Source organism: Gopherus evgoodei, chromosome 5, assembly GCF_007399415.2.
Source record: "Gopherus evgoodei ecotype Sinaloan lineage chromosome 5, rGopEvg1_v1.p, whole genome shotgun sequence".
Taxonomy (NCBI): Eukaryota; Metazoa; Chordata; order Testudines; family Testudinidae; genus Gopherus; species Gopherus evgoodei.
The window spans coordinates 25,892,176-25,919,817 of record NC_044326.1 but is presented as its reverse complement, the minus strand read 5'-3'; the positions used below and the strand labels follow the sequence as shown (position 1 = coordinate 25,919,817).

The 27,642-nt window shown below is 39.2% G+C and overlaps 1 protein-coding gene across 11 annotated transcripts in view; it reads right to left on the bottom strand.

Annotated features, from left to right (window-relative positions):
• The window catches only part of C5H4orf50 (chromosome 5 C4orf50 homolog), a 130,802-nt gene that overhangs the window by 22,552 nt on the left and 80,608 nt on the right, over window positions 1–27,642 (bottom strand). For 3 of the 11 annotated variants that reach the window (XM_030563319.1, XM_030563321.1, XM_030563323.1), the window contains 4 exons: window positions 26,351–26,481; window positions 23,110–23,163; window positions 19,054–19,239; window positions 4,059–4,160 (listed from right to left, as the gene is read on the bottom strand). In XM_030563319.1, coding sequence (XP_030419179.1) covers window positions 4,089–4,160; window positions 19,054–19,239; window positions 23,110–23,163; window positions 26,351–26,481 — 443 coding nt within the window. In that variant the 3' untranslated portion in view covers window positions 4,059–4,088. Of the gene's footprint in view, window positions 1–3,645; window positions 3,780–4,058; window positions 4,161–19,053; window positions 19,240–23,109; window positions 23,164–26,350; window positions 26,482–27,642 lie in introns of those variants that run through there. The other 8 variants (XR_004000496.1, XR_004000497.1, XM_030563320.1 and 5 more) reach the window with 8 other exon arrangements.

Sequence of the window (27,642 nt, the reverse complement as noted above, 5' to 3'; positions counted from 1 at the left end):
TCTGGCCAGCAGGCTAATGTAACAGTGATGCATCTGGCTTTCTACCCCAAATAAGAAGTAAGCAGGAATATTCTGATACTACTGCAATAAAACTGGGTCCCTGCTCATCTATGCCTTTATATCCTGGATCTTTCGTTCAGTGGGAACCACTGAAACCACAACATTAAATACTCCAAGTACCTGCAGTAACCATGGTAACATCTGATATTTACAACAGGAAATAGACTTGTTGCCATGTGGCAAATACTGCGTTTTTATTGATGTTGGCTAAACTTATTATAGTTTTTCTTCTGGACTGTGAAATTTTCAGGACACTGGCAGTATTTTACTTTATGTTTGTGCAGTTCCCAGCACAAATTGGAGAGGGTGCAGAAATGAGCCACACAAGTTATTTGAGGGCTAGGAAAATGTCTTACCGTGAGAGATTTCAAGAGGTCAATCTGTTTAATTGATCAAAGAGAAGACTGAGAGGTGACTTGATTACAGTGTATAAGTACCTTCATGGGGAGAAAATACTGAGTACTGAAGGTGGACAGTGACCTCTTATCAACTGTCTGCAATTGACCATCTTGATTTATCACTACAAAAGTTTTTTTCCTGTTGATAACAGGTCATCTTAATTAACTAGCCTCTTAGAGCTGGTATGGCACCTTCTCTGTATGTATATATATACTCTTCTTATATGTTCCATTCTATGCATCCAATGAAGTGGGCTGTAGCCCATGAAAGCTTATGCTCAAATAAATGTGTTAGTCTCTAAGGTGCCACAAGTACTCCTGTTCTTTTTATGGATACAGACTGACATGGCTGCTACTCTGAAACCTGAGTACTGAAGGAGAAATGCAAAACAAGAACCAATGGCTGGAAGTTAAAGCCAGATAAATTCAAACTGGAAATAAGGCACAATTTCTTAGCAGTGAGGGTGATTTAACATTGGAAACACCTATTAAGGGAAGTAGTGGGTTCTCCATCCCTTAATGGCTTCAAATCATGATTAGATGCCTTTCTGAAAAGCCAAATACAAGTTATTGGGTTCAATACTAGGGTAACTGGGTGAAATTTTATGACCTGTGTTATACAAGAGGTCATTATGGATGATCTAATGGCCCCATCTGGCTTTAAAATCTATGACTTTCTATAGCTACAATTATAGAGGATTTTGATAAATTGGAGAAGGTTCAGAGAAGAGCCATGCCTTATACTGATATACTCAAAGAGAACAATCTTATGTGACAAAGTCAGACCAGACAGCTATAAGAGAGTGGTGGAACACAGGTATATCAGTGCTAGAAAGGTGAAGACCCTTTTCCCTATGAACTGCAAAAATGTTACCTCAGATTAATTAGATACGTGAGCCCAGTTAAGGGCTGCTGATGACCTTTAAAAACTCCTCTTCTGGTGAGAGAGAGGGAGGAGGGATGAAAAACAAGCTGTAGCAGGGAGAAAAGGCTTCTCCTAGGTAGAAGGCTGGTCTTTTCCCCATAGGGGAAGTAACCCAGTTTACTTCTGTTTGAGGAAGGGCTGGCAAACAGAAGCCAGTGTAATAAGTTGGCACTCTGGGGAGAGGGCAAGCAAATGTATATCTTTTGTATTGAGAGTTTGTTTTTGCTTAAAAGAACCACTCAGGCCTATCCTGAGGCCCACCTTGTAAATACTGAAAAATAAACCAAAGCAAATAATTAAAAACATCCAAAGTAGGAATGATTTACTCCAGGTCCACTCCCCAACCACCGGAGAGAGAAACACTGCGGATGACGAGGTGAAGGTTTGCCACATTATTTAGCTTAACAAAGAGAAGGTTAAGAGGTGATTTGATCACAGTCTGTAAGTACCTACATGGGAAACAAATATTTAACAATGGGCTTGTCATACTGGCAGAGAAAGAGTAGCTCTTTGGATGGCAGATCACCTAAATGTATTTAAAGACATTTTACATAGTCACATGCAAAAGCCTGCAGGTTTGACTCTAGAACAGTTTCTCAAACTTTAGCAACCCAAGGACCCACATTTTGTTTTAAAAATTTTCATGGTCCCCTAAATCCCTCACTCAGCCCCAGGCCCTGACCCCACTCCATCCTTTCCCCCAAGGTCACACCCCTGACATGCCTCTTTCCCGCCTCTTGCCACCCCTCCCCTGAGCGTATCTCATCCCCGCTCCTCCCCATCCCTCCCAGCGCCTACTGCATGTCACTGAACAGCTGTTCCCTGGAGTGCAGGAGGCATTAGGAGGGAGGGGGAGGAGTTGATCAGCCGGGCCGGCGGCCCCAGACATGACTCTCAGACTCCCCTGGAGGACCCTTGCAGACCCCCAGAGGTCCACAGACCACAGTTTGAGAAACCCTGCTCTAGAATCCACCATACTCTTCCTGAGCAACATTCCACCAACACAAAGGAGCAGTGAAAGCCCATGGATCTGGACACTATGGAATTCTCACAGTACATCAGGAATCCTTAGGTGACATATGGGGCTAATCAGTGACTCTATGCCAACTCATTTGTAGTCCCAGATGGATGGGGTACAACCCAGGGAAAAGTGGGTGTGAATGGACAACCTCTGAACTCTGATTATTCATGTCTAAGTGTCCTCTTGGGAATGTAAATAGTTAGACATAAGTTAGGATGGTCCTGAGACTGCTGTAAATGTAGATCTGGAGTCTACCTGACCGAGGTCAGGCCACAATTAGAGAACAAAGGACCATGTTGTGCTCCCACACCTATTTTCTGATGAGCACTGCTCAGCCAGACACAAGAATGTGGTTCTATCTGGTAGATTAAACTTTCTCTCTCAGAAAAAGTTATCCTTTAGGGCATAGGACCCATCCAAGTAACAAAGGAGCTGGGGGGACATGGAAAGACTCGTTTGGCCGTGAAGTCTTAGCTCCCTTCAAGTTCTTTGCTGCAGGCACCCATAGCGTCAACAAGAATGACTTTGTGGGCTAGCCAAGTTTTAGAATGAACAGCTTGATCATGTGACATCTGTGACCTTCAGTTAAAGAGACTGATCCTGAGAACTCTCCTCTCACTTCTGGTGAAGTGCTTTAGAAAGAGAAGTAGAGATCTGTATTCACATGATTTGTACAATTTGGCCCAGAGTACTAGACAGTGACAGTTTTTTTGGCAATAAATTATTGCAAACAGTTTTATAACTAATCCCAGGCAAGAACAACATTTCCTAGAATCTGTTTTCATAGCTTTTCCCTGACTTGGCATATAGTAAGCAGATTGTTCCCTCCATTTCTTATGTGTTTTTAACCTGGTTATTTATAAAGCAATTAACCTTTAGAAATGACCTTTACACTAACATTAAAACCTAGGTTTTGAAAAACCACATTTTCATCTTTTGAAAAATGAATTAAATGCTTTGTAAATATTGTGACCATAACCAAAAAGGAGATCAGCGTTCTAATATGAAGAGTGCTGGCAGTCATACAGGATATGAAAGATGGAGGGAATAAAGCCTTGAGATTCAGACAACAGATAGTCAGATGGTGATAGTGTCAAGTTACTCAGGAAAATATGCCAGGATGAAAGAACATTATTTTTATGCTTTCCTGACGCAGTGAGTCTTTGCAGTAAACTATTCCCACTGATTCTTTTTACCAGAATAAACAAACATAGCATACTTTATTTTTACAAATCAAATACCTGCCAAAATTAGCTAAGAGTTGGATTCCTTGGCAGTTTCATTTATCCAGCTCCTAAGCTGAGACTGACAAACTTGAAGCAATGACTTGGCATTCAGCTGCTTTTCTGACCTTACTTTCGCTGTTTTCTTGTTTCTAGGGAAACCCACAAAGCGAAAGAAAGAAAATCTCAGTTTTAACCTTTATTTTCACATTTAGTGTAACAGTTAACCCTTGACTTTAGATATAGAAATGAAGGAGCAAATGTAATTCAGAATCACAATCATACTGATGTAAGATACATACTATCTTTATTGACCGCAACAGCAGAAACAATTAATGGAAAGAATAAAACGAATTGCAACTCTGCACTGATTTCCCCATGCAGCTTTGCATGTTAGCAAGCTATTTCATATAAATAATCCATGCAGATACCTTGGGTGCTGTACCTTCACTGTATTTTCTTTAGTTTCTTTGGTCATCCAAAATTAATTTCTTCAAGGAAGACAATGGAGCTAAACCTTGCCTTCCATTCACCTTTAAAGAAATAGACAAACAGTCAAGCAAGCTTAGGTTTTCTCCAAAGTAAAATATATACATAAGGGCTCCAAAATGCATATTTCTATTATATGTAATACAATGCCACAGCAAGTAATGGAAACATTTAATCAGACTTAATGACACTGTGACAATATGAAATCAGAGAAGGAATATAATCAACCACAGAAAAAGCAGAATTTAATAAAACAACAATGTTGTTATTACATGTGCACTTCATGGACACTAAGGACTAGTTCATAACTTTGGGCCCAGCCCTGAGCAAGAGGCAGTGCATACACAATACCCACCCCAGGAATGACTCCAGGACACGCACTGCCATTTCTTGTTCCACAGATGGGTAAGCAAGCTATAGCAGCCTTTGAGAAGGCAAAGCTTTGTTTCTGCTCACATCTGGCCAGCTACTCAGGCCAGGAAGTAGGAGGAGGCAGAGCCATGGTTCTGTCTGCTTCCTACTTCTGTCTGCGCAATCTCCCCCTCCCCATGCTTTCTCACAGTGGGGAGTACTTGAAGAGCCATGTCTGTGCTTCATGGCAGACCAGAGACAGTATTCCCTCTCACTTTCCAGCTTGGCTAAATAGGACAAGGACATAATCGTGCCCTAACTGATTGTCTCACAACATCTCTATGAGGTTACTAGGGTAAATATTATCTCTGTTTTACAGATATGGAAACTGAAACACAGAATTTAAGTGAAATACCCTAGCCCACACAATACAGGATAAGGGGTATGCTGAGAGATTAATGAATGCCTCTGGCTCCACTCCTTGATGCTTCAGTTTTGCATAACACGTTTTAATAGTGCGCGGGGAAGAAAATCATTTGGATTTAGCAACACAGTTAGTTTGTAGATCAAGGTTAAGGGCTTTGGCCAGCCACTAAAGTGAGTTGTGGGGACAGCTTAGTATGGACTGAAACGCATATAAGGTGGGTTTGGAGGGGAACTGCTAGAACTGACAGAGCTGATTGGTCCAGAGAAGAGGCTAACAGGCAGATAGCAATCTGCACTGGGAAGCTGGTGAGAGGCAATCGTGAGGCACAAAGGATGAACTCCCTAATCTCTCTCATAAGGCTGGAGTGTATAACTCTGATGTGGGTGCAATGTACATCCCTAGATGCTTGAAACTGTTTGTGGTTAACCCATTGGGGTTCAAAGAGTGTCTGTCCAAGTTAATCTCTGGCAACCCTAATAGCAGGAATCCAGTGAGGTACAGGGACACTAGCTGAGGCAATTTAACTCACTCCAGTCCCTAGTATAAGACTGAGACTGATCAAAGCCAGGACCGGCAGTGAGGATTGAGACAAGGTATTGGATTTCAACTTCCAGCATAGACTGAAGCATCCATCATCAGTGCCATAATTCTGAGTATGAAGAAGAGGCAAGAGTATGAGATTTTGGTACAAAGCCCAATCCTGATGGTTGGCTTTGTGAAGAGAGGTTATGGGTGGTCTCTGTCTCATGAGTGAAGGACCTTTATTGCAAGCTGCTAAGTATGGCATACTGCATGGGACACATTTGCTGCTGGGTAACAACAGCTGTGATGTTAAATGTCAAATATTCACAGTTCATAAGGTTCGGTTGATTTAATTAATAAAATTGAGGCTAGGCATAATCATCTGCATGGTAGCTTACCACTTCATGTCCTCTCTCTGCTCCTACACAGATGAGTAAAGGGGCAAAGACCTTTCACATTCCCATTTGCTGATTTTGAGTGCTACCTTATCTCCCCCCACTTGTGGATCTGAAAAGGAGTGGTATTAATCATCAAATAATTTCCTTCTTTGACTTAAATTTATTCTTCATTTGAGATGAAATATGACCGCACTCTGACACGAAAATCAAGGTCAGAGACCTGCATGCGGTCGATCAGCCAACACTTTCATGCAGATAGCAATATTTGAAATGGAAAAATTGAAAAAACCTCTCTCTCTCTCAACATGCATAAGTATCAATATGTGTTACACATACTTGAACCTGTTTCCTTCTGTTTGGAAGATACCAGAAGCATAAATTGTATCACAGTAATGTAATGAGGAAGCTTAACATTAAGTTTCAGCATGCATCTCCTGAGAAAACCCTTACAGTGTTTATATAGGGAAAATCCAACTTAAATAGAAATATAGAAGACGAAAAATGAAAATATAAATTATCAATGCAAGTGCTTTTTAAAGTTAACAGATGGCTCTTATTAAAGATTGAAAGCCTCAGGTTAGAGATTGTGATGCACTCTCTCTTCCATACTCCTCATCAAAATATATCGCATCTCCCTTGATAGCTACTATTTCTGTAGAACAGAAAAGACTATTCAAATCTTCTCTACCCCCAACAGAGTAACAATATTGTAAGAAAACAATACTGAAATATCAATCAGGGCTTGATGGGGAGAGCATACTGGAAAAAATAAACTTTGCACTTCACGTATGAGAAAATTTTAAATATATTTTTAAAACAATTATGATTTTCTTCTCTGTTTCCTCAAGTCTCATATGAGCACTGACATATAGCAACTAGTTAAAGTGATAGCATTCCTGGAAGATGTAGAATGATGTGACAAATTGTAGTCTGGTTTATTTCTTGCTTTCCTGTACATGCATCTGTGATCATCAAGCTAACCAAGCCCTCCAAAGTTTTAATCCCAAGACAGCTTTTGAAATTGTGGTAACAGACAGAAGAGCAAAAAGGTCAGATCACTAAACCATTTTAGCCCCAAAACTGGAAGGAAACAATCATAACCCATTAACCCTGAACTCTGCACCCCATACCTTCTCTTGATTTAAAAAGTTGCTGAGGATTTTGGATTTCCAGCTTATGCCCAATTATCCTTGCAAATCCTTTGTCTCTTCTCAAATTCAATGCTATGGAATTTATTAAGAATGACACCAGAGAGCTTCCAGTGTGCTGTCAATGCACTGAAATGTTTACACATGTTTTGGAGAAGTTACACATTCTTTATTTGCTTCAAAATATGTGAATCATTGTCTTTTGTGGGTGGAAATGTGTATGCCTTTAAGTGAGTGACATCCCCACCTACCACCATTAATTGCAAATGATTTAAGCGTATAGCTGCTATTTCAGTTATTCAAATGGTATGAATTCTTGCATTTATGTATCCAGTGTATGGGTGGATGTGTCTCTCTCTTACTCTGTGACAGATTTTGATAGGTATTCAGCACTTCTGAGTGTTTGCTCTACACAATTTTTACATAAAGGTAATGTACACAACAACTCCCGCTCTCATCTATATCTGTCTGTCTGTCTATCTATCTAAGAGAGACAATAAATTAACAAATGAACATAAACCAGATCCTGTGAATACTTATTCATTTAACTAGACTTGATGCAAATAGTTTAATTCCAGCCTGAGTAAGGGATTTTCAAGATCACATCTTTTATCAACAGAGTTTATGGCCCAATCTTTCTCATATTGAAGTTAATGGGAAAATATCTATCAATTCAATAGGTGTTGCACTAGTTCCTTTATTCATCTCTGCATGCAGTATCTGGGATGTTGGTTGGAGCTGTTTGGAAACAACGGGAAGTGGGGAGTTCATAATTCCACTTTTCACCAACTTCCTGCTGAAACTTAGTTTCAGTGGAATTTTTCTGACCAGCTCTGAAGCTTACAGCTTAAAAAATAACAAAAACTTGGATGAACAAACAAACATTAACAGCCATTTCTTAAAACCAGCTTTAAAAAAAAAAGATGAAAATATGGGGAAAGTACTTTCTCTCAAGGCTTTTATATTCAATGGGATCATGAAATCATTCCTATCCAGGCTTCAGCAAAAGTGTGTGCTTTTTTGTTAGCTGTTCAGCAGCTGTGAGGAACAATCAACCACATAGTACAAAATTCCTTTTAGTACGTGAAAGACAGCAGGGGAACTTAGCATCCAACAGCCTCAGGCCATGTACTCTACCCATTTCAACATTCTCAAGGCAGAGTTAATTTCAGAGCCAAACTTTTTAGCAGGATCCTGAGCACAAACAAAACATCCTTTGTACTTGGAGGGAAGGAAAACAATACAAGCTGAATTTCTGATGCAGGGTCCTTTCCCCCCTCCTAAATGTAAAATGCAGCCAATACAGTACTAGACACTCTCAGAGAGCTGGTTGACAGTCTCAACAAAGCAGGTAGCAAAAATGATCTGGCTTTTCAGGGTATCACACAAAGAAGAGAGCTGGGATCCTTTTAAAGAAATGAAATGGTTTCTTTGTAAAACAGAAGATGTCAAGAAGGTTCACAAGAGAGAACAATTTTAACTCTGTTTCCTTTAGCTGGCTTACACTTAAGAGTTATTTCATTGTGGAGCAGCGTCACTCTGAAATTCCAAATGGAAGTACAATTCAGATGTGTCTACATTAAATTATTTTCCTTAAAATTTCCCATCGATGTTACAATTGCTACAGCTCCCTCAATGGAGAAACAATAATTTAAGTGTTAGATAGAAAAGGGTGTCTGCATTTTGATCACTGGTTTGTCTAACCTTGCTCAGAGCAGGTTTTCGTATAGGAGGAAACTATCTGGCCCTCTACTGATACTGCATTTAACTTTCTGTAGTTTGGTATCTCATCAGTACTCAGCGTAGCCTTTTGTCCAATAATTTAATGGACTTACCTTTGCCTCAAAAAAAACATCCTTTCTTGGTCAAATATACCCAAACAATATCTCCTTCCCTGAAGTCAAGTTCACACCTGAGGTGAATTTTAGGATCATCTTCCAAGGACATATGATTGTATACTGCAACAAACTAAAATAATGTGTCATAATACTAGGATTCTTCAATGAATGGCCCCTTTGTAATTAGTACCATGTCCCACATGAACAACCACACAAAGTCTTAGCTTTCAAAGCTCTCTCTGATGCAGGGCAAGGCAAGGGCCTAATCCAATGATTTATCCGCTCTTAACATTAATCAGGGTGTATGTGTGTGTGTGTATGTGTATATATATATATATATATATATATATATATATATATATATATATATATATATATATATATATATATATATATATATATGTGGCTTGCAGAGTTACTATAGCAACCTGTATGTGACCTGCATAATCAAGATAGCTAGGAAGAGCTGTTAGTTAACGTATTTATGGGCATGAATGGGAAACTTTAAAGATTAATGGTCCAAGGGATTCAGATATATTATGAACACAGCTTTAAAACACGTTAGGCCAAATCCATGCTTGGTGTAACCCCACTGAAGTCAGTGCCGCTACACATCATGGATGAATTAGTTCCACTGCAGGAATATCCTATCATTAAAGTTTTGACTTAAAATATGTAAAAGGCAAACTGTATTTTTCTCTTGGAGTAATGTGCAGCAGGCAGATGCTTAAGGGAGTATGGAAAGTTGGACCGAAAAGGGCACAAATAACTCAACTCTGTCATCCATCATTGGTGGCTTTATTTTGCTAGTAGCTAGTTTTGTAAATTAATAGCTAGTGTACTGTGTGTGTGTTTGTCCATTTTAGTCTCCTTAGAGTCTCATTTCATCCATTACACCAGGTAGGCTATACAGAAAGGACAGCTTAGTCAATGCAACAGTCAGCCCATGATAAATTTGTATGCCTTAGTCTGCAGTCAGTCATAACTGGTGTAACATACCCATTTGATTTCACCAGCCACACACCAGCAAAGAATGGCTGACTGTCCAAGTGCACTGCTGCTCTTTCCTCATACTAAAAAGACATTTGTGTCACATACTTAAAAGATTGCATATGGTAGATTGTTCCACACAGCTGCTGAACAGCTAACACACACACACACACACACACACACACACACACACACTTTGGTGAAGCCAGCAAAACTATTTTGAAAGTATAAACATTGGCAGAAATGGTGCCAGAGCAAGCCAGTGGATAGCTTAGAGCAGTGTTGTAGACAGAATACAATACACATGACTGGTCAACCACAAAGCCAAGGTGTCAGGGTTGAACACATGGCAAATATTGGACCACAGAAACAGAATGAAGACTGGAAAATGAAAAAAGAGGATGCTGGCTTGGTCATCACCTGGCGAAATAAAGGCCACTTTCACCAATCATAAAGTGAGGTCGGGTCAAAAAGTATGTGGACAGAACAAATACAAACATAACATGGAATTACATGATGTAAGATTATACCAGGCTGAGGCACTTGCAGTAATGATGCATGACTTGAACAGATATTAGTGAGAAATCAATCGATGATAAAGGAAAATTCTACCATGATGAACATAGGATATTGACATCGGGAAAAGATGATGGTGGACACCAGGATGGACTTGCATTCGTTCTGAAAACTGAAGGCAAGCCAGGCTCTTACAACATTTAACCCAATATCTCCTTGTATGGTGAAGGAGAGATTCAGAATCAAATCTGATGCAGTTACAAAAGTACAAGTATATGTGCTGACAGTAGCAGAACCCAAAGAAATTGACAAAATTTATAACCATGTAAAGAAAACAATACAGGAAGTTTTAAGACAAGTTATTGGTGATGGGAGATTTTAAGGCAACACTGGGATTGGACTGGAATGCCTGGGCTAGCGTAATAGGCATGCATAAACTAGGGGTAGAAAACTAAAGAGGAGAAAGGGTACTAAGCAACTTAAGCAACAACCTGGTGATAACAAACATGCTATTTCAACAAAGAAAGGTGCAGAGGAAGTGGACATGAATATCTGCTGATGGGTGAATAAAATGCATGGTAGAATTTGTATCTGTGAATCACGGATGGAAATCAAGTGTGTTGCTGTACAGATCATTGCAGTCAATATTGAATCAGATTATAAATTAGTGCTGGTATCAATAAGGTTGAGGCTGAAAGCAATCAAAAAAAATGCCAAGAACTAAGATCTATGAAGGGGACAAACTGAAAGAGCCAGATTTCAGGAAAGAATACAAAGAAGTTGTGGAAAAAGATCACACATCTGGTGGAAGAAGAAATGAACATTGAAGAGACATGGGACAGTTTAAAAATGGGATTTTCAGAGCAGTTGAACAAGTGGTGGGCTACAAGGCCAAAATGAAGAAACCACGATGGACAATGGATGAAGTGCTGTAGCTGAGTGACAAGTGTAATAAGATGAATGAGAATAAAAGGAGGACATAAGAGCTGGGTACAACAGGCTGACCAGAGAGAGAAAGCAGAAAGTGAAGTGGGGCGGTGAAAGAGAGAAATAACCGGATAAGTGAACAATGGAGAGAAGCAGAAGAACACATTAAGAGAAATGCAGCAGTGAAAGACAAATTCAGACAAATAACTGAAGATGAACAAGTAAAGAATAAGTGATGGAAATAATATTTTGAAGAGCTATAAACTGTACAGAACACAGTAGATGAAACAGTCCTGGAGAACTGATGAGGGAGAGCAGATGCCAGAGTTCTTAGAAGAAAAAGGAAAGATCTCAACAGGAAGTTTGAAAAGGAAAAAGGTGCCAGGAAGTGACAACATAACCCCATAGCTGCTGCATGCAGGTAGGGAACCTATGGTAAAGGCAATGCACAAGCTATTCAAGAAGATTTACAAACAAGAGCAAGTGCTGAGCGAATGGGAGAAGGCAATAATAGTACTGATCTATTAAAAAGGAGAGTAATCAGCTTATTAAGCATGCCGGGAAAAGAATTCACCAAGATGTTGCAGAGGAGAATGAAGAGGTATATGGAAATAGCAATTGCCGAGGAACAAGCTGGATTTAGACCAGGATGAAGTACAATAGATCAGTTATGTGTGAGAGGACAATTATCAGAGAAGTACATAGAACAACTTTATATACTTCAGACAGGTTTTTTTACATTTGACAGAAAAGGTTATGGCAAGTTATGAGACTATATGGCATCCCCAAAAATTTGATCAAGCTGTTAGAAGACATCTACAGCAAGTCAGTGAGTGTGGCAAGAGTAGACAAGAAGCGAATGGAATGCTGCAGGATGACCATAAGAGTGAAACAAGGATGCATACTACCACCAGATTCGTTCAACTTGGTGAAGGAAGCAGTAATGGCTGTAGCAATGACAGATGAAACAGGAGAAGTCATATTATGTGGTAGGACAGATCATAATCTTAGATTTACAGACAATATTGACCTCACAGCATTGACCAGGGAAGATTTACAGAGAATAACTGATAAAGTAGATTGGGAAAGCAGAAAATCTGGACTGAAGATCAGCTCAGTGAAGACACAAATTGAAAGACAAAAGAAAGAGGTGAAATTAAACTCAGAGGGAAAGGATAGAACACATGTAAAAATGATGTTCCTTGGAGGAATAGTACTGATGTATGGGAATTGTTAAAATGACATAAAAAGAATTGGTTTAGCTGCTACTGCATTTGGAAACCTGCAAAATCTGGAAGGCTAAAAACATTTTGCTAAAAACAAAAAGCAGCATACGTGAGACAACTGTCATGCCAATACTTCTGTATAGATTGGAATGCTGAAGTATGTGGAAAACTGAAGAATAAAAGATTTTGATTACAGATATGAACTGGTTGAGGAGAATACTGAGAGTTTCGAGACCACAGAAAATAAAAAATGAAGAGATAAGAAACCAGCTAGGCAAAATATAAGGCTGTTACAGAAAATAAAAGAAAGACAACTGCAATGTTTTGGACATGTGTCAAGAATGGACCCAGAAATTATACCATACATGGTGATACACACCAAACTGCAAGGGACAAGAAACAGAGGAAGACTGAGTATGCATTAGATAGACATGGTGAAGAATGACATGGAACAGAAAGGCTTAAAAATGAACAAAGCCATGAAACTGTTACAAGATAGAAAGTGGTAGACAGACTTCATACAGCCCCATGATTGCTGTTGATCTGATGGATGGGAATCAAAGAAGAGGACTCCAGAAAAAAATCATGTGCCAAAATGTTTTGCCAAATTGGTATCATAATCAGAGCTGGCCAGGAAATGATTTTCCCATCTTGCAAATATTTTCAAGAGCTTAAAATGTTTTCCTGTCACAAACCAAGATGAAAAGTCAAAATCTCAAAAATATTCATGAACCTAAAACTGATTTTTGGGGAGGGAGGGTTCAGCTAAAATGTTTTGTTTCAGTTTTGACCTTTTTATTTTTTAAGCTTTTTTCATTTTTTATTAGCTTAATTTCCAAAACAAAAAGTTTTTTCAAACCAGAAAACTGGAATTTTTTATTTTGAAATCGTTGAAACTAAATGTTTCAACAATTTCACACCTTTTTTTCTTGACTTTTTTTTTCAAGTTTGGAAATTCATTGGAAATTCAACCATGTTTTATGACTAGTTTTGGTTTTGACAAATCAGCATTAAAAAAAATCATTTCAAAAGTTGTGACCAGTTCTAACCATGATGGGTATTTCTGTTTCTACCTCTGTCTATCATTGGATTATGAAGTATACATTTTTCATTTTAAAATCATGAACTGATTCAATATTTTCTTGTTCAGTCTCCAAATAAACCAGAAAATTCAGTCTTTGTATTAAACAAAAGAATATTGAACCTAGTTGCAAATGTCCAAAATAGAGCTTGTTAATCTTCTTTGTTTTTTTTACCGCCAATCAAAGAAGAATCTCCACTCATAATAAATAGAGGGTAATAAATGCTTTTTGTGTTAAAACCAAGCTGTAATTCACTCAAGAAGCTCTGCTGATGTCAAAGCATAAGATTGCAGATTGACAGCACTGAAAGCAAAAGAATGAATTTGCCTGTGCATTCAGGTATTTATCCTGCCCTGTTGAAGCTAATGGGAGCTTTGCTATTGATTTTGATGGGAGAAGGTTCTGACCATCATTTTTGGGAAAACTATTAACAGTATACAGTTAAATATTGGAGACAATGAAGTATTAACAGCAAATAAAACCTCATGGCCCCAAAATAACCATAGTTCATTTAGATTATAAGCTTATTAAGGCAGGGACCTTGTCTTCATACCTATCTGTAAAGTATCTAGTACAGTTTTTGCACTTCATAAAGAATAAATACATAAATATTACTTTAAGATGGCTGTAGCATATATATGTATTTAAAGAGTTTTCCTGTTTTATTAAATATACTTAGGTGCAAGGAAAATTTGTTAATTTCATAAAGTTAATCATTTATCAGGTCCATTTTCAATTGTGTTTCACCTGTAGATGCATCAAAATGAGTTTATTTCTTTAGGGTCAGATTTACAAAGTCACCTAAAGATGCAGAGAGGTACTGTAATAGCGTGCGCTGAGTCGGAAGCTAACAGCACCCTGTCACTCAAATCGCCATCAGTTTATATAAACTGAGCTCTCATTGAAAGACAGGCAGTTGGCAGAGGATGCCAATTAATGGAGTGGAGATACAAACGAGGGGCTCATTGGGTGGAAGAATCCCCAACAGCTAGGACTATAAAAGCAAACAGGAAGGAAGTGCTGAGGGAGCAGGGAGCCTGAAAGAAGGCAGAAATAGGCTGCTGTTACTGTACCCTTCCCCAGAAGCAACTGGAGAAGCCTGCTACTGATTGTGACTATTATAAAGCACAGTGATGGTTAAGTGGTCAGTTACTGAGGTGGAAAGGACTCTCAAGTAACAGGCACCTGATGGGATTTTCAAAAGAGTCTATGTAGACTGTGTGTCTAGCTGCCACTAACTTCAAGAATTATGGGATTTAGGCACCTAACTTGCTTAGGGACTTTTGAAAATCCCATAAAGGAACCTATCTGTATCTTCAGGCACCAAAATACCTTTGTACACCTAAGCCCATAGTCGGGCACACATGAAAGGGAAAAATCACATTCCCATCTGGAAATTTGCTATCTACTATTGCTACAAGAACACTTACAATTATTATAACTGAAAAGAAAAATATATTTATCTTTTCCCAGAGTATTTACTTTGAGCATTTAATAACACTTTGTGTATATTCCGTTTCACTGTTTGTTGTTTTTTATGGTCACTTGCACTTCCTGTCTCATATACTAGCATGATTTAATTAATGTCATGTGCTGCTCTGGACAGATCTCACAGGAACACTTTTTCTCATGTCCAAGAAGAGGTTCTTCAGCAGGAGCAGCAAAACTGAAACTGAAGAGGCAACAGGCAGGCATGTATGCAGCAGGGAATGGGAGGGACAGGCCCTCACATGTGTTACAAATTGTTTTGGGGCCCACCCAAACCACCTTTCTAAATACCATCATCAGGGAGTTCAGAAGCCATTATTAAAATATAAAAAGGAGATTTTTAAGTAAACAGAATTCAGGGCCTGCTGTTTAAATCTGATTTATTAGATTTTTAAACAAAGATTTTGGAGAGCAATATAGTTAAAGGTACTGGCTTGCCTGCTGCTGAGGATGAGAGAGGAAGCAGGAGCTTTTTTAAAAGGCTTCCTAGACATCAGCTGAGTGGTCTCTTTTGACATCATCTGCAGTGCAGTAAGCCTTGTTTCAGGAGTCTGCAATGGAGCACTAGTGAGGATTAGTGAAGTTTGGGCATTACTGGATAATAGAAACCAGACCAGTACAGGTTACACACTGTCCCACAGTGCCCTGTGGGGAGAATTATTTTACACACATTGGCTCTGGCACTCAGTAATCCATAGACCTCACTGTGTACCCTCCCCTTTTCCCCTTTAGTGATGCCTAGCTGCTATGATGATGGGAGAATGAAAAAGCAGGCAGTCACAATATTCACTCAATGTGCAGCAGCAACCAAAAAAGCTAACAGAACGTTAGGAATCATTAGGAAAGGGATAGGTAATAAGACAGAACATATAATGGCTCTATATAAATCCATGATATGCCCATATCTTGAAAACTGCATGCAGATCTGGTCATCCCATCTCAAAAACAATATATTAGAATTGAAAAAGGTACAGAGAAGGGCAAGAAAAATGATAAGGGGTATGGAAAAGCTTCCCATATGAGGAGAGATTAAAAAGACTTGGACTTTCAGCTTCTAAAAGAGATGAGTAAGAAGGGATATGATTGAAGTCTATACAATCTTTACTTATGTGGAGAAAGATAATAAGGAAGTGCTGTTTACTCCTTCACATAATACAAGAGCCAGGGATCACCCGATGAAATTAATAAGCAACAGGTTTAAAACAAACAAAAGGAAGTACTTCTTCATACAAAGGCCAGTCAACCTGTGGAACTCATTGCCAGGGGATGTTGTGTAGGCCAAAACTATAGTAGGGTTCAAAAAAGAACCAGATACGTTCAGGGAGGATAAGTTCATCAATGTCTATTAGCCAGGATGGTCAGCTCACAACCTTATGCTCTGAGAGCCCCAGCCTCTGATTACCAGAAGCTGGAAGTGGACGACAGGGGATGGATCACTGGATGATTGCCTATTCTGTTCATTCCCTCTGGGGCACATGGCATTGGCTACTGTCAGAAGACAGGATACTAGGCTAGGTGGATGATTGGTCTGACCCAGTATGGCCATTCTTATGTTCTAACATATGCAAAACATTTTCAGAGGCTGATGCCAAGGGATTTGGTTTAATGAGAACATAACAATAAACTTTATATTTAAACAGATTTTCACTTAAACACTGTAAGTACTTATTCAGAATTTACCATGTGAAATGAGTGACCCAACATAATCGGTACATGCTCCCAGTTTAGTGAGAACAGGCCAGAATGCAATGGTTAGTTCCATTTGATTATCATTCAGCTACATAAATGGGCTCTGAGTAAGTGAAGCTAAGAAAGAAATCCCTATCTTATCTGCCCATGAAAAGGTTGTTTTCCTTTGTCTCTGCTATCAGATTTCTGAGTATGCTGCAGCCCAAGATTTGTTATAAATGAGCAGTTTTATGTTTCCAATCTAAAAGGAGATAAACAAAGAAAGTGCAAGCTTTAGATGAGGATGTCTGCATTACATTTTTAGGTGATCATTTTAATTTACATGGAGACATGGACAGTACATGATATTTGCACTCAGCCTGCATACATAGCTGATATAGGGAGATGTTGGTCTGTAAGTGATAAATTGAAGTATTGAATAAAATGGACAGTACATCATATTTACACTTTGCATGCACACATAGCTAATAAGGGGAGATGTTGGTTTATGAGTGATAAATTGGAGGATTCCCATTCTAAAGGAAAGCTAGGACCAAGAAAGGGGATCTTGTAAAGGATGTTCACCCCTGAACAATTAATCATGCTGAACTCTGTAAAACTAGCCCTTATGCCTCAATATCATGTCATGCATTCATAAAAAGTCACAATTCATTATATAGTCTTTAAAGCTAACACCTCTCATAATTATCTTATATTTATGTGAAGCCCTGAAGATAGCACTTAAGCAAGAGGAAAGCTTATGCAAGCTACCTGCTTTGACAAAGTATGTTGAATTTGAGTTAGCCTGCATGCTGCGTACTGTGTTCACACAACAGCACACTCACACTTTGTCTCCATTTTCATTCTGGGATGTATATAATGCAGAGTCGTTTAGAGAATAGAGGAAAATCTGAGCAAGGTAAGCCGCTTATTGTCTCCAACAGTGCCATGTGAAGGATTAACAACAAAATCTCCTTCCAACCCCCGATTTCAACATCTAGGAACTAAAGGCAAGACATTCTTGGGGAGGGTCTCTGACTCCCCAATTTACTGCCCTCGTGAGTTGGGTGAGCCTGAGTTTTCTGATGTTTGGGGTATGTGTTTCTGTAGCCTTGAGCTGGAACACCAACAACAAACACCCACTAGGAAAATTTGGATTCAGGTCCAAATCTGGATCCAAACTCTGCAACCTACTAACACCTTAACCACAAGGCCAACCTTAATCTTGTCTCTGCACAAAATGTACTATGGTTTTACTTACATTCTTCCTCAGTGAGATAGAAATCAATTGTGCATCTTTTACTTACAGTGTTTCCCAAATACTCCAAACTTTAAGTTCCTTATATTTCTAATCCATGGGGATCTGGAACATTAACAATCTTAATTTCTCTAGCTGTGCTTTCCCATAGCTGAATACCTTCATACAGCTCCTTACTAATAAACCCTCTCTATGGTACAGGGAATTCAATCTGTTCATTGTCACTGATCCAAGATACCCCTTATTGCTACACTACAGATCATCTACTCCTTATTGGTCAATACCAGAGCTGAACCAGTCTCACTTTTAAACCAATCAGCTAATTTTACCCCACACAGTTGGGAGGGACAAGAAGCTAGCTCTGCAGATACCCACAATCCCAGTTTTCCTCATCATTAAATTAACTCCAGCACAGACATGCCAAACCCGCAAAAAAAAAAAAAAAAAAAAAAAAAAAAAAAAAGCAGAAATTGGGCTTGTTTTTGGCTTAATTGGCCTGTAAGTTGCTTGTTAGCTAGTTTTTGGCTTGTAGCTTGCTGCTTCTTTTTTTACCAGCTCCCAGAAACAGGGACATGGTGGGGAGAGAGTCAGGGATGCACAGCAGGCCCACCACAGTCCCAGACTCCACACCGGGGGGATCTAGTGACATAGTGTGTTGGGTTCTTAGAGATTGGCTTGGTTTGGACTTGTTTTGAAATGGGATTAGTTTGAGTTTTTGGCTTATTCTGAAAGTTGGGGTGATTATTTACCACATGAAAGTTGACAACTGTGCTCCAGCAGCACCTCCATCCACAGTTACATTACAAATTTCCTTTTCTAAGACAATGAAACTCTAATGTGTGTATGCAAGGTACATAATAATGAACAGCCATCATATGCTTCACTAAAAATGCAGCAGAAAAATGCTTTTCATTTCTATAGAACTACTTTGACTTACAGTGACCCACAGGTTCTTTGGTATTACAAGTGCCTACTGATTAGAACACAAAAATGCATGAGTTGTAAACAGGTGTTTGTGATGAGGACATAAAATATATTCAGTCAGAAATGACCAGAGGATAAGACTTTCCACTGATAACACAGAGCAGTTGCTGCTACCTCATGGGAGCTGGCATCAGGCTTTTCGTCTTCAGGGAAATCACTAGAGGCAAATGATGAAGCTTCCTTTTTCATTAAAGGACAACTATATTGAACATTCATCTTCTCAGAAACCAAACCAGAAGAACCAACAGTCTGAACGCTGATTTGAAATGGCACAGAAAGGTCCAGATTTTCTAAAATAGTCTGAAATGAGAGGAGATCTCCATTTTAAAACGAGCTTAAGTCATAGCACACGCAAAATAAGGGGGTAATGGGACAGGGTGAAATAGTATAAAGCAGCGTAAGTTTGGGATGTTCACATTACTCATGAGTGTCAAAACCACTCGTGAGTAATGCAGGTCATCCCAAGCTCATCCCAAGAAAGCCTTTGTGCCACCCCCCCCCCCGTTTCACATAATCTGTATATATCACATTACATAAGAAAACATTTTACACATGTTTAGAAAGATTTTTAACTATCTTCTTCTCATCTTCCCCTTTTTGGGGGAGGGGAAAGCACCTATTGGCTGCCTGGATGCATAGGTGGGCCCCTGGAACCCAGCTGTAAAGGGCTCAGAGGGAGTCATAAAACTCTTTAAAAGAGTACTAAAAGAGCTTTTCCATTCCTAAAAACGTCACTGTTGTCAAGTCTGTGATCTCAGTCCCTTCTGGGGTTAGAAACTCTTAGGTTGTTTTCTTATCTTGTTTTTTAATGGCAGCTGTTTGAAGTTGCTCAGTGGTCTGGAATGTTGAAATAAGTCCTCAGAGTAGAGTGCAGGCAAGGCAGTCAAAAGTGCACAATAAATTAATTTCTCACATGTCTCTGCAATTTAGCACATCTCTCCTCTTCCTAATGCATATTACCTACACATATGTGGTATATACATAAACAGGAAGACTAAGAAAAACTAATCCACATAATCAGTTCTGTTAAAAGAATTTCCAGTTGATTGACTACACTTGGAGTTGTTCATTACAAAACATGTTTAAAAGACCAAATAACCAAATGTTGCCAATTTATTGTCTACAGACAAAGCAGTACAGTATAGAAAAGTAAGCATTGATACCATACTAACCCTTCTGAGAAGCTTGTTTCTCACAGCATGTAGTTCATTTTACATTGAAGGTATACTTCAAAATATGTCCCTTGAACCACTTATATTTATAGCATAGTTGCTTATAAGTTTGAAAGCAACTTATACGTAAGATCCAACCCATAAGTTTTGTACCAGTTCCTTAACTTGTTCTCTACCTTTCCTTATCTCTCTTTTAGATATTACACTTTAAACCAGTTGATCATGAAGGTACCTGTACTAGGACACAGAACAAATGTATCTTGCCTTTGAGAGACTTTATATTTACTAATGCCAAAAGCTACATTGAGCTTTGCAAAGAGTATATCTCTTGACGCATGTGAATAAAGTGAACAGAGTTGTGGGAAAGAGAGATCATTCAGTTAACATAACTGGGCATAATACAATATTAATATGATATGCCTTACAGCTATTGGCTAACAGTCACTTAAGAAAAAACATACTATTTAATTTTTAAAGGCAATATGTTCACCAGAACACACAAGGATACTAAATACACAGTACTGTCTGGATATGTGGACTCTCTACTCAGACCCTATGCCACCAGCACTCCCAGCTACCTCTGTGATACCACTGATTTCCTGAGGAAACTACAATGCATTGGTGACCTTCCAGAAAACACCATCCTAGCCACCATGGATATAGAGGCTCTTACACAAACATCCCCCACACAGATGGAACACAAGCTGTCAGGAACAGTATCCCTGATGATGCCACAGCACAACTGGCTGCTGAGCTCTGTGCCTTTATTCTCACACACAACTATTTCAAATTTGATGACAATATATATCTCCAGATCAGTGGCACCGCTATGGGCACCCGCATGGCCCCACAATATGCCAATATTTTTATGGCTGACCTGGAACAACGCTTCCTCAGCTCTCGTCCACTCACACCCCTTCTCTACCTACGTTACATTGATGACATCATCATCTGGACCTGTGGGAAGGAGACTCTGGAAAAATTCCACCACGATTTCAACAGCTTCCACCCCACCATCAACCTCAGCCTGGACCAATCTACACGGGAGGTCCACTTCCTAGACACCACGGTGCAAATAAGAGATGGTCACATTAACACCACCCTATACCGAAAACCTACCGATCACTATGCCTACCTTCATGCCTCCAGCTTCCATCCCGGGCACATCACATGATCCATTGTCTACAGCCAAGCACTGAGGTACAATCGCATGTGCTCTAACCTCTCAGACAGAGACCAACACCTACAAAATCTCCACCAAGCATTCTCAAAACTACAATACCCGCACGAGGAAATAAGGAAACAGATCAACAGAGCCAAACATGTACCCAGAAGCCTCCTACTGCAAGACAAACCCAAGAAAGAAACCAACAGGACTCCACTGGCCATCACATACAGTCCCCAGCTAAAACCCCTCCAAGCATCATCAGGGATCTACAACCCATCCTGGACAACGATCCCACACTTTCACAGGCCTTGGGTGGCAGGCCAGTCCTCGCCCACAGGCAACCTGCCAACCTGAAACATATTCTCACCAGTAACTGCACACTGCACCATAGTAACTCTAACTCAGGAACCAATCCATGCAACAAACCTCGATGCCAACTCTGCCCACATATCTACACCAGCGACACCATCACAGGACCTAACCAGATCAGCCATACCATCACCAGTTCATTCACCTGCACGTCCACCAATGTAATATATGCCATCATATGCCAGCAATGCCCCTCTGCTGTGTACATTGGCCAAACTGGACAGTAGCTACGGAAAAGGATAAACAGACACAAATCAGATATTAGGAATGGCAATATACAAAAACCTGTAGGAGAACACTTCAACCTCCCTGGTCACATTATAGCAGACCTTAAGGTGGCCATCCTGCAGCAAAAAAACTTCAGGACCAGACTTCAAAGAGAAACTGCTGAGCTTCAGTTCATCTGCAAATTTGACACCATCAGCTCAGCATTAGACAAAGACTGTGAATGGCTTGCCAACTACAAAACCAGTTTCTCCTTCCTTGGTTTTCACACCTCAACTGCTAGAACAGGGCCTCATCCTCCCTTATTGAACTACCTCATTATCTCTAGCTTGCCTGCATATATATACCTGCCCCTGGAAATTTCCACTACATGCATCTGACGAAGTGGGTATTCACCCACGAAAGCTCATGCTCCAAAACGTCTGTTAGTCTAAAAGGTGCCACAGGATTCTTTGCTGCTTTTAAGGACAATTAAGATGTCTGGAAAGAGAGACATGTATGAAAAACATGGCTGAATGCTCCATGATATTACATGAAACAAATTATTTGAGTCACATGTTCAGTTGATCTCTGCTGCCTAGCATGATAGTGCTGGTCTCTGTATACTTTCAGTAATAACAGGAAATGATACTATGAAATTGCTGTCAATAGCTGACTTGGAATGAGATGGCATTAAAACCCAATGATTGACGTTGAAATGACTAACCAGGAATCATGCTGGTGGAAGGAAGCTGACTCGGTCGCACCTGTGGTTATGAAAAGCCACAAAGCATCTGATGGCATTTTTTCAAGAGGTGATAGGAGAGAAGCACAGAAACTCCAGGTGGATTTAATGTGTGCTTGATGATGCGCATCATATATGATGTCCTGGGAACTGACCTTGCAGTGTCTTGCAACTCATAAGCAACCCAGCAGACCAGGTAAAACAAGCAACCATATCCTCAAAAGAATTTCAGGCAAATGATTTAAGAGATAAATATGTAATACCAGGTACAATTATCTTGTTTCAAGTTCCTGCTCTTCACTCTAATACAACATCCAGTGATTATTTCTATTAGTTACATTGCTGCAAAAGGATGATGCTATGAAGCACTATCTTCAAAAATTATACTCTAATCAAGGAAATAACATACTCCCCATCACTGCACTGTCTACAAAATTATGCAGCCCAATGGTTTCTCCAAATTAAATACTGATAACAAATAATATCTTTTCACAAAAAAAAACTCTGCTTACCTTAGTGCAGGCTGAACTCATAACATATTTGTGAAATTCCCCATCTGTATATATCTGCAGTGTAATATAAAGTTCAGTTAAAGGTTAACGAGAACATAAACAGCTTGTTTAAATTACCTAATGTAGGTTGTGGGGGCTATTTGGAAATTTACCTACTGTAGCTGTGAATTTTTAGATGCTTATTCAATCGTGATATACATTTTACTACATTTCATTTAGGGTGACTAGATTAAGTGAGTTTAAGAGGCACATACCCTTGTAGTGGCTCTCTGCCAATGATTTACCAGGAGATCTATGACGTTGGCAACATGGAGGATGTTCACATGGGTAACTGCCATTGACACTAGTCTATGAAAGAGTAACTTGTGTGCCAAAAAACTCCAGCCTTTAAACATATTGGGCCAAATCCTAAAGTCTTTGCATCGATTTTACTCTGGGCCAGATTTTAATGGGAGTTAGGCACTTAACCTTCTTAAGCAATTTTGAAAATCTACTAGGTACCTATCTGCATCTTTAGGCACCTAAATACCTTTCCAAATCTGATCCTCAGTTCTAATTCAAGCAAATGCCAACTGAAACCACTGGCTAAGGGCTTGTTTATAATGCCCTGCAGTTCAGATTATGAGGCTGTGAATTGCAGTGCACACTAACACACTGTGCAGTAACTGCCCTATGTAGTTGCTGCTGGTGCAAATTCAAAAGTTCCTAGCTTGTGTTGACAGAGTCCTGTTTGAAAGAGGACTACATTAAGGAGAACCAGGTAAAAATATTATCTAGGTACCTTTTAGTTCACTCCAGCAGTGTCCACAAAGGTCAGTTAGAGCTCAACAATTTGCGGCACTCTGCAATTCACACCTCCATAGTCTGCACTGCAGCGCAGTGTAGACGTACCCTAAGTAAGGACCGCAAGCCATGTTCTGCCGCTCTTATGCGCCACAAGCAGTAATTGATTTCAGTGGGACTATTCAAAGAGTAAGGGGCTATTCAGCAAAAGATGGCACTGAGCAAGGGCTTCAGGGTCTGGAGCATTGTTTTGCACGTGCCCCAGAGTTCCTGCAGGAGTACCACAGTGCAAAGACCTTACACAAAAAATCTTCTTGGTTTTTTTTTCAAAAATTTCCAAAGTCTAGTACCTACACAATAGTAAAGTGGGAAATGTAAATAGCATTCCAAAACTACTGCCCTAAAGTTATGACACATGTAAGGTACAATTTAAGGCAGTAAAGGCCACATATATAAAAATATATACCTATGTCTGCCATAAGCCTGCAAACTATATACTTATTGTACTTTGGAGACTGCACCTGCTCCTAGTGAAATCAAGAGGAGTTTTACCATTATCTTTAATAAGCCATGATCAAGTCCTTGGTCAGGAGATTGCAATCACATCCCTTTAAAAATTCAACAGTGAGCTCAGCCTATATATACATGAATTCAGGTGCATGCATGAATAAAAGAAATGTATGATGACTTATTACTCTCACAGAGACTACAGTAAGGGAGATGGGAAGGCAGGGACAGCATCTCTTTCAAAACTGATTAAGCATATAATTGATGTAGGAGAATTATTAATATTATACCATTTTAGCTACAGAAAATGGGAACAAAATATACCATGCAGCCACAGGTCTTAAATGCATTTATCATTGATACAACTGGGATGATATATATTACACAATCATAAATTGACACTAGATTAGGCTTTCCAAAAGTCATTTCAAAGGGGAGTTGTTCATAGCTTTTTAAAGAAAAAAGATACAAATTTATACCAATTAGAATAATTGAATAATAGTTAATTGAGATTATTCTTGCCAGGTTACAGTTCAACAGTTTTTTCAAATGATGGCAAATATAATGCAATTATATTCACCCCTTATTCTGGACATGTAACTCACATTAATATTACATGCTCTGACTGAGGTAGCATGTTATATTGCAGAGCATCATGTGTTATTGACAACCAATGTCTTGTATATCCATGTATAACTATGGCAAATGAAATATTTTTCTTATTGCATAAGCATATTTTATATTTCTGATTAAAGCCATTTGCACCCTAGAATTATGAAGGGGAAAACTCCTTGCTATCTTCTTTCTCCTGAAATGAGTTAGCGAGAGAGGCAAAATGTATCACAACAAGTGGCAATTCAGCATCCAGAGAAAAACAAAGAACTGGAGCGCGGAGACTGAAGTACCCTGTCCCCCTGAGAAGTACCTGCATGTCTGGAGAAGCCTGCACTGTACTGCTGATCTGCTCTGCAGATATATAAAGGATTTCTATCTTCAGGGCTATCAATCTGGCACCTTGTACAAAAATTAAATTAACTTAAAAATAAAGTAAAATCAGTGTCCCACATTATTATGGGCCAGATTATGATATCTTTATTCATGCTGAGTAGTCCTTCACTTCTCAACTAGCCCTATTCAAAGGATGACCCAGTGGTTAGGGCACTAACCTAGGACTTAGAAAACTCAGGTTTAATTCCCTCAGCTACTACAGATTTCCTATGTGATTAAGACAAGTCACTTAGTATATCTCTCTGTACCTCAGTTACCCATCTCTAAAATGGGGATAATAGCACTGCCCCACCTCACAGGGGTGTTATGAGGGTAAATACATTAAAGATTGTGAGTAATGGAGGCTATAAAAATACCTACAATAGACAGATATTGAAATATTCAGCAAACCCAATATAAGTGTAGCAGAATCAGGCTCCATTAATGTATCTGCAAAGTGCAGACAATGAGCTTTTCACAAGCATTGCAGAAGATACAAAATGAAGAATCTGAAACCTAAACTTCTGCAATTAATAATGACCCCTCACTATTTGTAGGTTCATTAAATGGGAATGTTAAGTTTAGTTAGACCCTTGAAAAAAATACTCTTAAATGTCATTTTAAAATGTTATGATATTTAAGCAATATCAAGACTAATCCAGGAGAGCATATTATTTCTACTTGTTTTTTTTCTAAATTAAACTCAGTAGCTTTTGTGTCAATAATCTTTGAACAAAAGTGTAAGATATGCCTTTGTAATAAAAATGACTTTATGGATTTTATTGAGTGTTTACAGATCAATGTGCTGTCCTAGGTAGCATCCAAATATTAACACTTTGAGTATTTGAAACAGAAAAAATTACGCATGTGGGAAAAAAAACTACTCGGGAATATTTAAGAAATCTTTCCTATTTATCATGGCATAAAGCATTTTATGTAGAGTTTTCTTTGTATTTAAACATACCCTGTATCCTGTAATGAAAGTTCCATTGCTACATCCTAATTCAGCTACTACGGGTCTCTCCCAGCCAATCATCATGCTGCTATTTCCCACTGCTTTAATAATATAGACTGAACCAACTGGAGCAGGAGGTCCTAGAGAGAAAACATAAAAGTAATGGAGCAAGAAGTTTCTGTCCAACAGCTTTTTAAACCACTGACATAGCATGGTCCTAGCAGTGGTAAGCTACCTTTTGCTCTCCAACAACCACTAGGAAAAGGGTATTACATGCATACCTTAAATAGTATAAATTCTAGAGGGTATATGGAAACGGACACTCTATGTCTGTCCCTCCTTTTATTCCAAAAATATCATATCCTTAACAACAAAGTTCAAATGGGCTTGCAGACCTGGACAAAATAAAAGGGAGGTGAACCAGTTGCTCTCAATGGGGCATTATAAATAAAATGGAACGGACCAAGTCTAAAATGTTGTTATGAACAAATCTTGTACGCAGTGTTGGTCCTAGGATATTAGACAGACAAGGTGGATGAGGTAATATCTGTTATTGGACCAACTTCTGTTGGTGACAGAAACAAGTTTTTGAGCTCACACAGAGCTCTTCTTCAGGTCTGGGAAACATACTCAGTGTCACAGCTAACTAACAGATGAAACAGATTGTTTAGCATAAATAGTTAACATATATTTCAAGGGACCATTCAAGGTGCAGTGGCCAAGTAACAGCCCTCCAATCATAGGGAGGAAAAGATTGGTAGTGGAGGGAGGGCAGAGGCAGCTAGAGGCAACTGTTATGAACAAGTGCAATTTCACTGTCAGATAATGACAGACCCAGCACTTCCTGGCAACCAATCCAAGTCTGGAATTTCAGAAAGCTCTTGACACCACACAGAATGGCCAATATGGTTAAAATTGTTATAGGCCCAAATTGTGGCTTCCTCATAGACTAGTTAATGCCACTCTCCTCCACTGTTAAACACTTTTCACAATGCTGTTCCATTCCTGTATTGTCAACCTTATTGAAAAACATGCAGTTGAGTGGAACGGAGCAGATGGTACTTTGAGCCCATTCCTACTTTCCTTGTGCACAGAAAACACCCACTAATATTAAGCAGGAGCTGGTCCTTTGCTGCTTTTCACTTGGTTAGAGAGAGAAGGGGGTAATCTTTATAGCCCCAATTCAGCAAAGCATTTCAAGTAAATGCTTAACTTTAAGCAAGTGAGTAATTTCATCCCTAGTCAGAAAAGCTCTCAAGTTGCATTATAAACTTAAGCACATGCTTAAGAATTTTGATGAA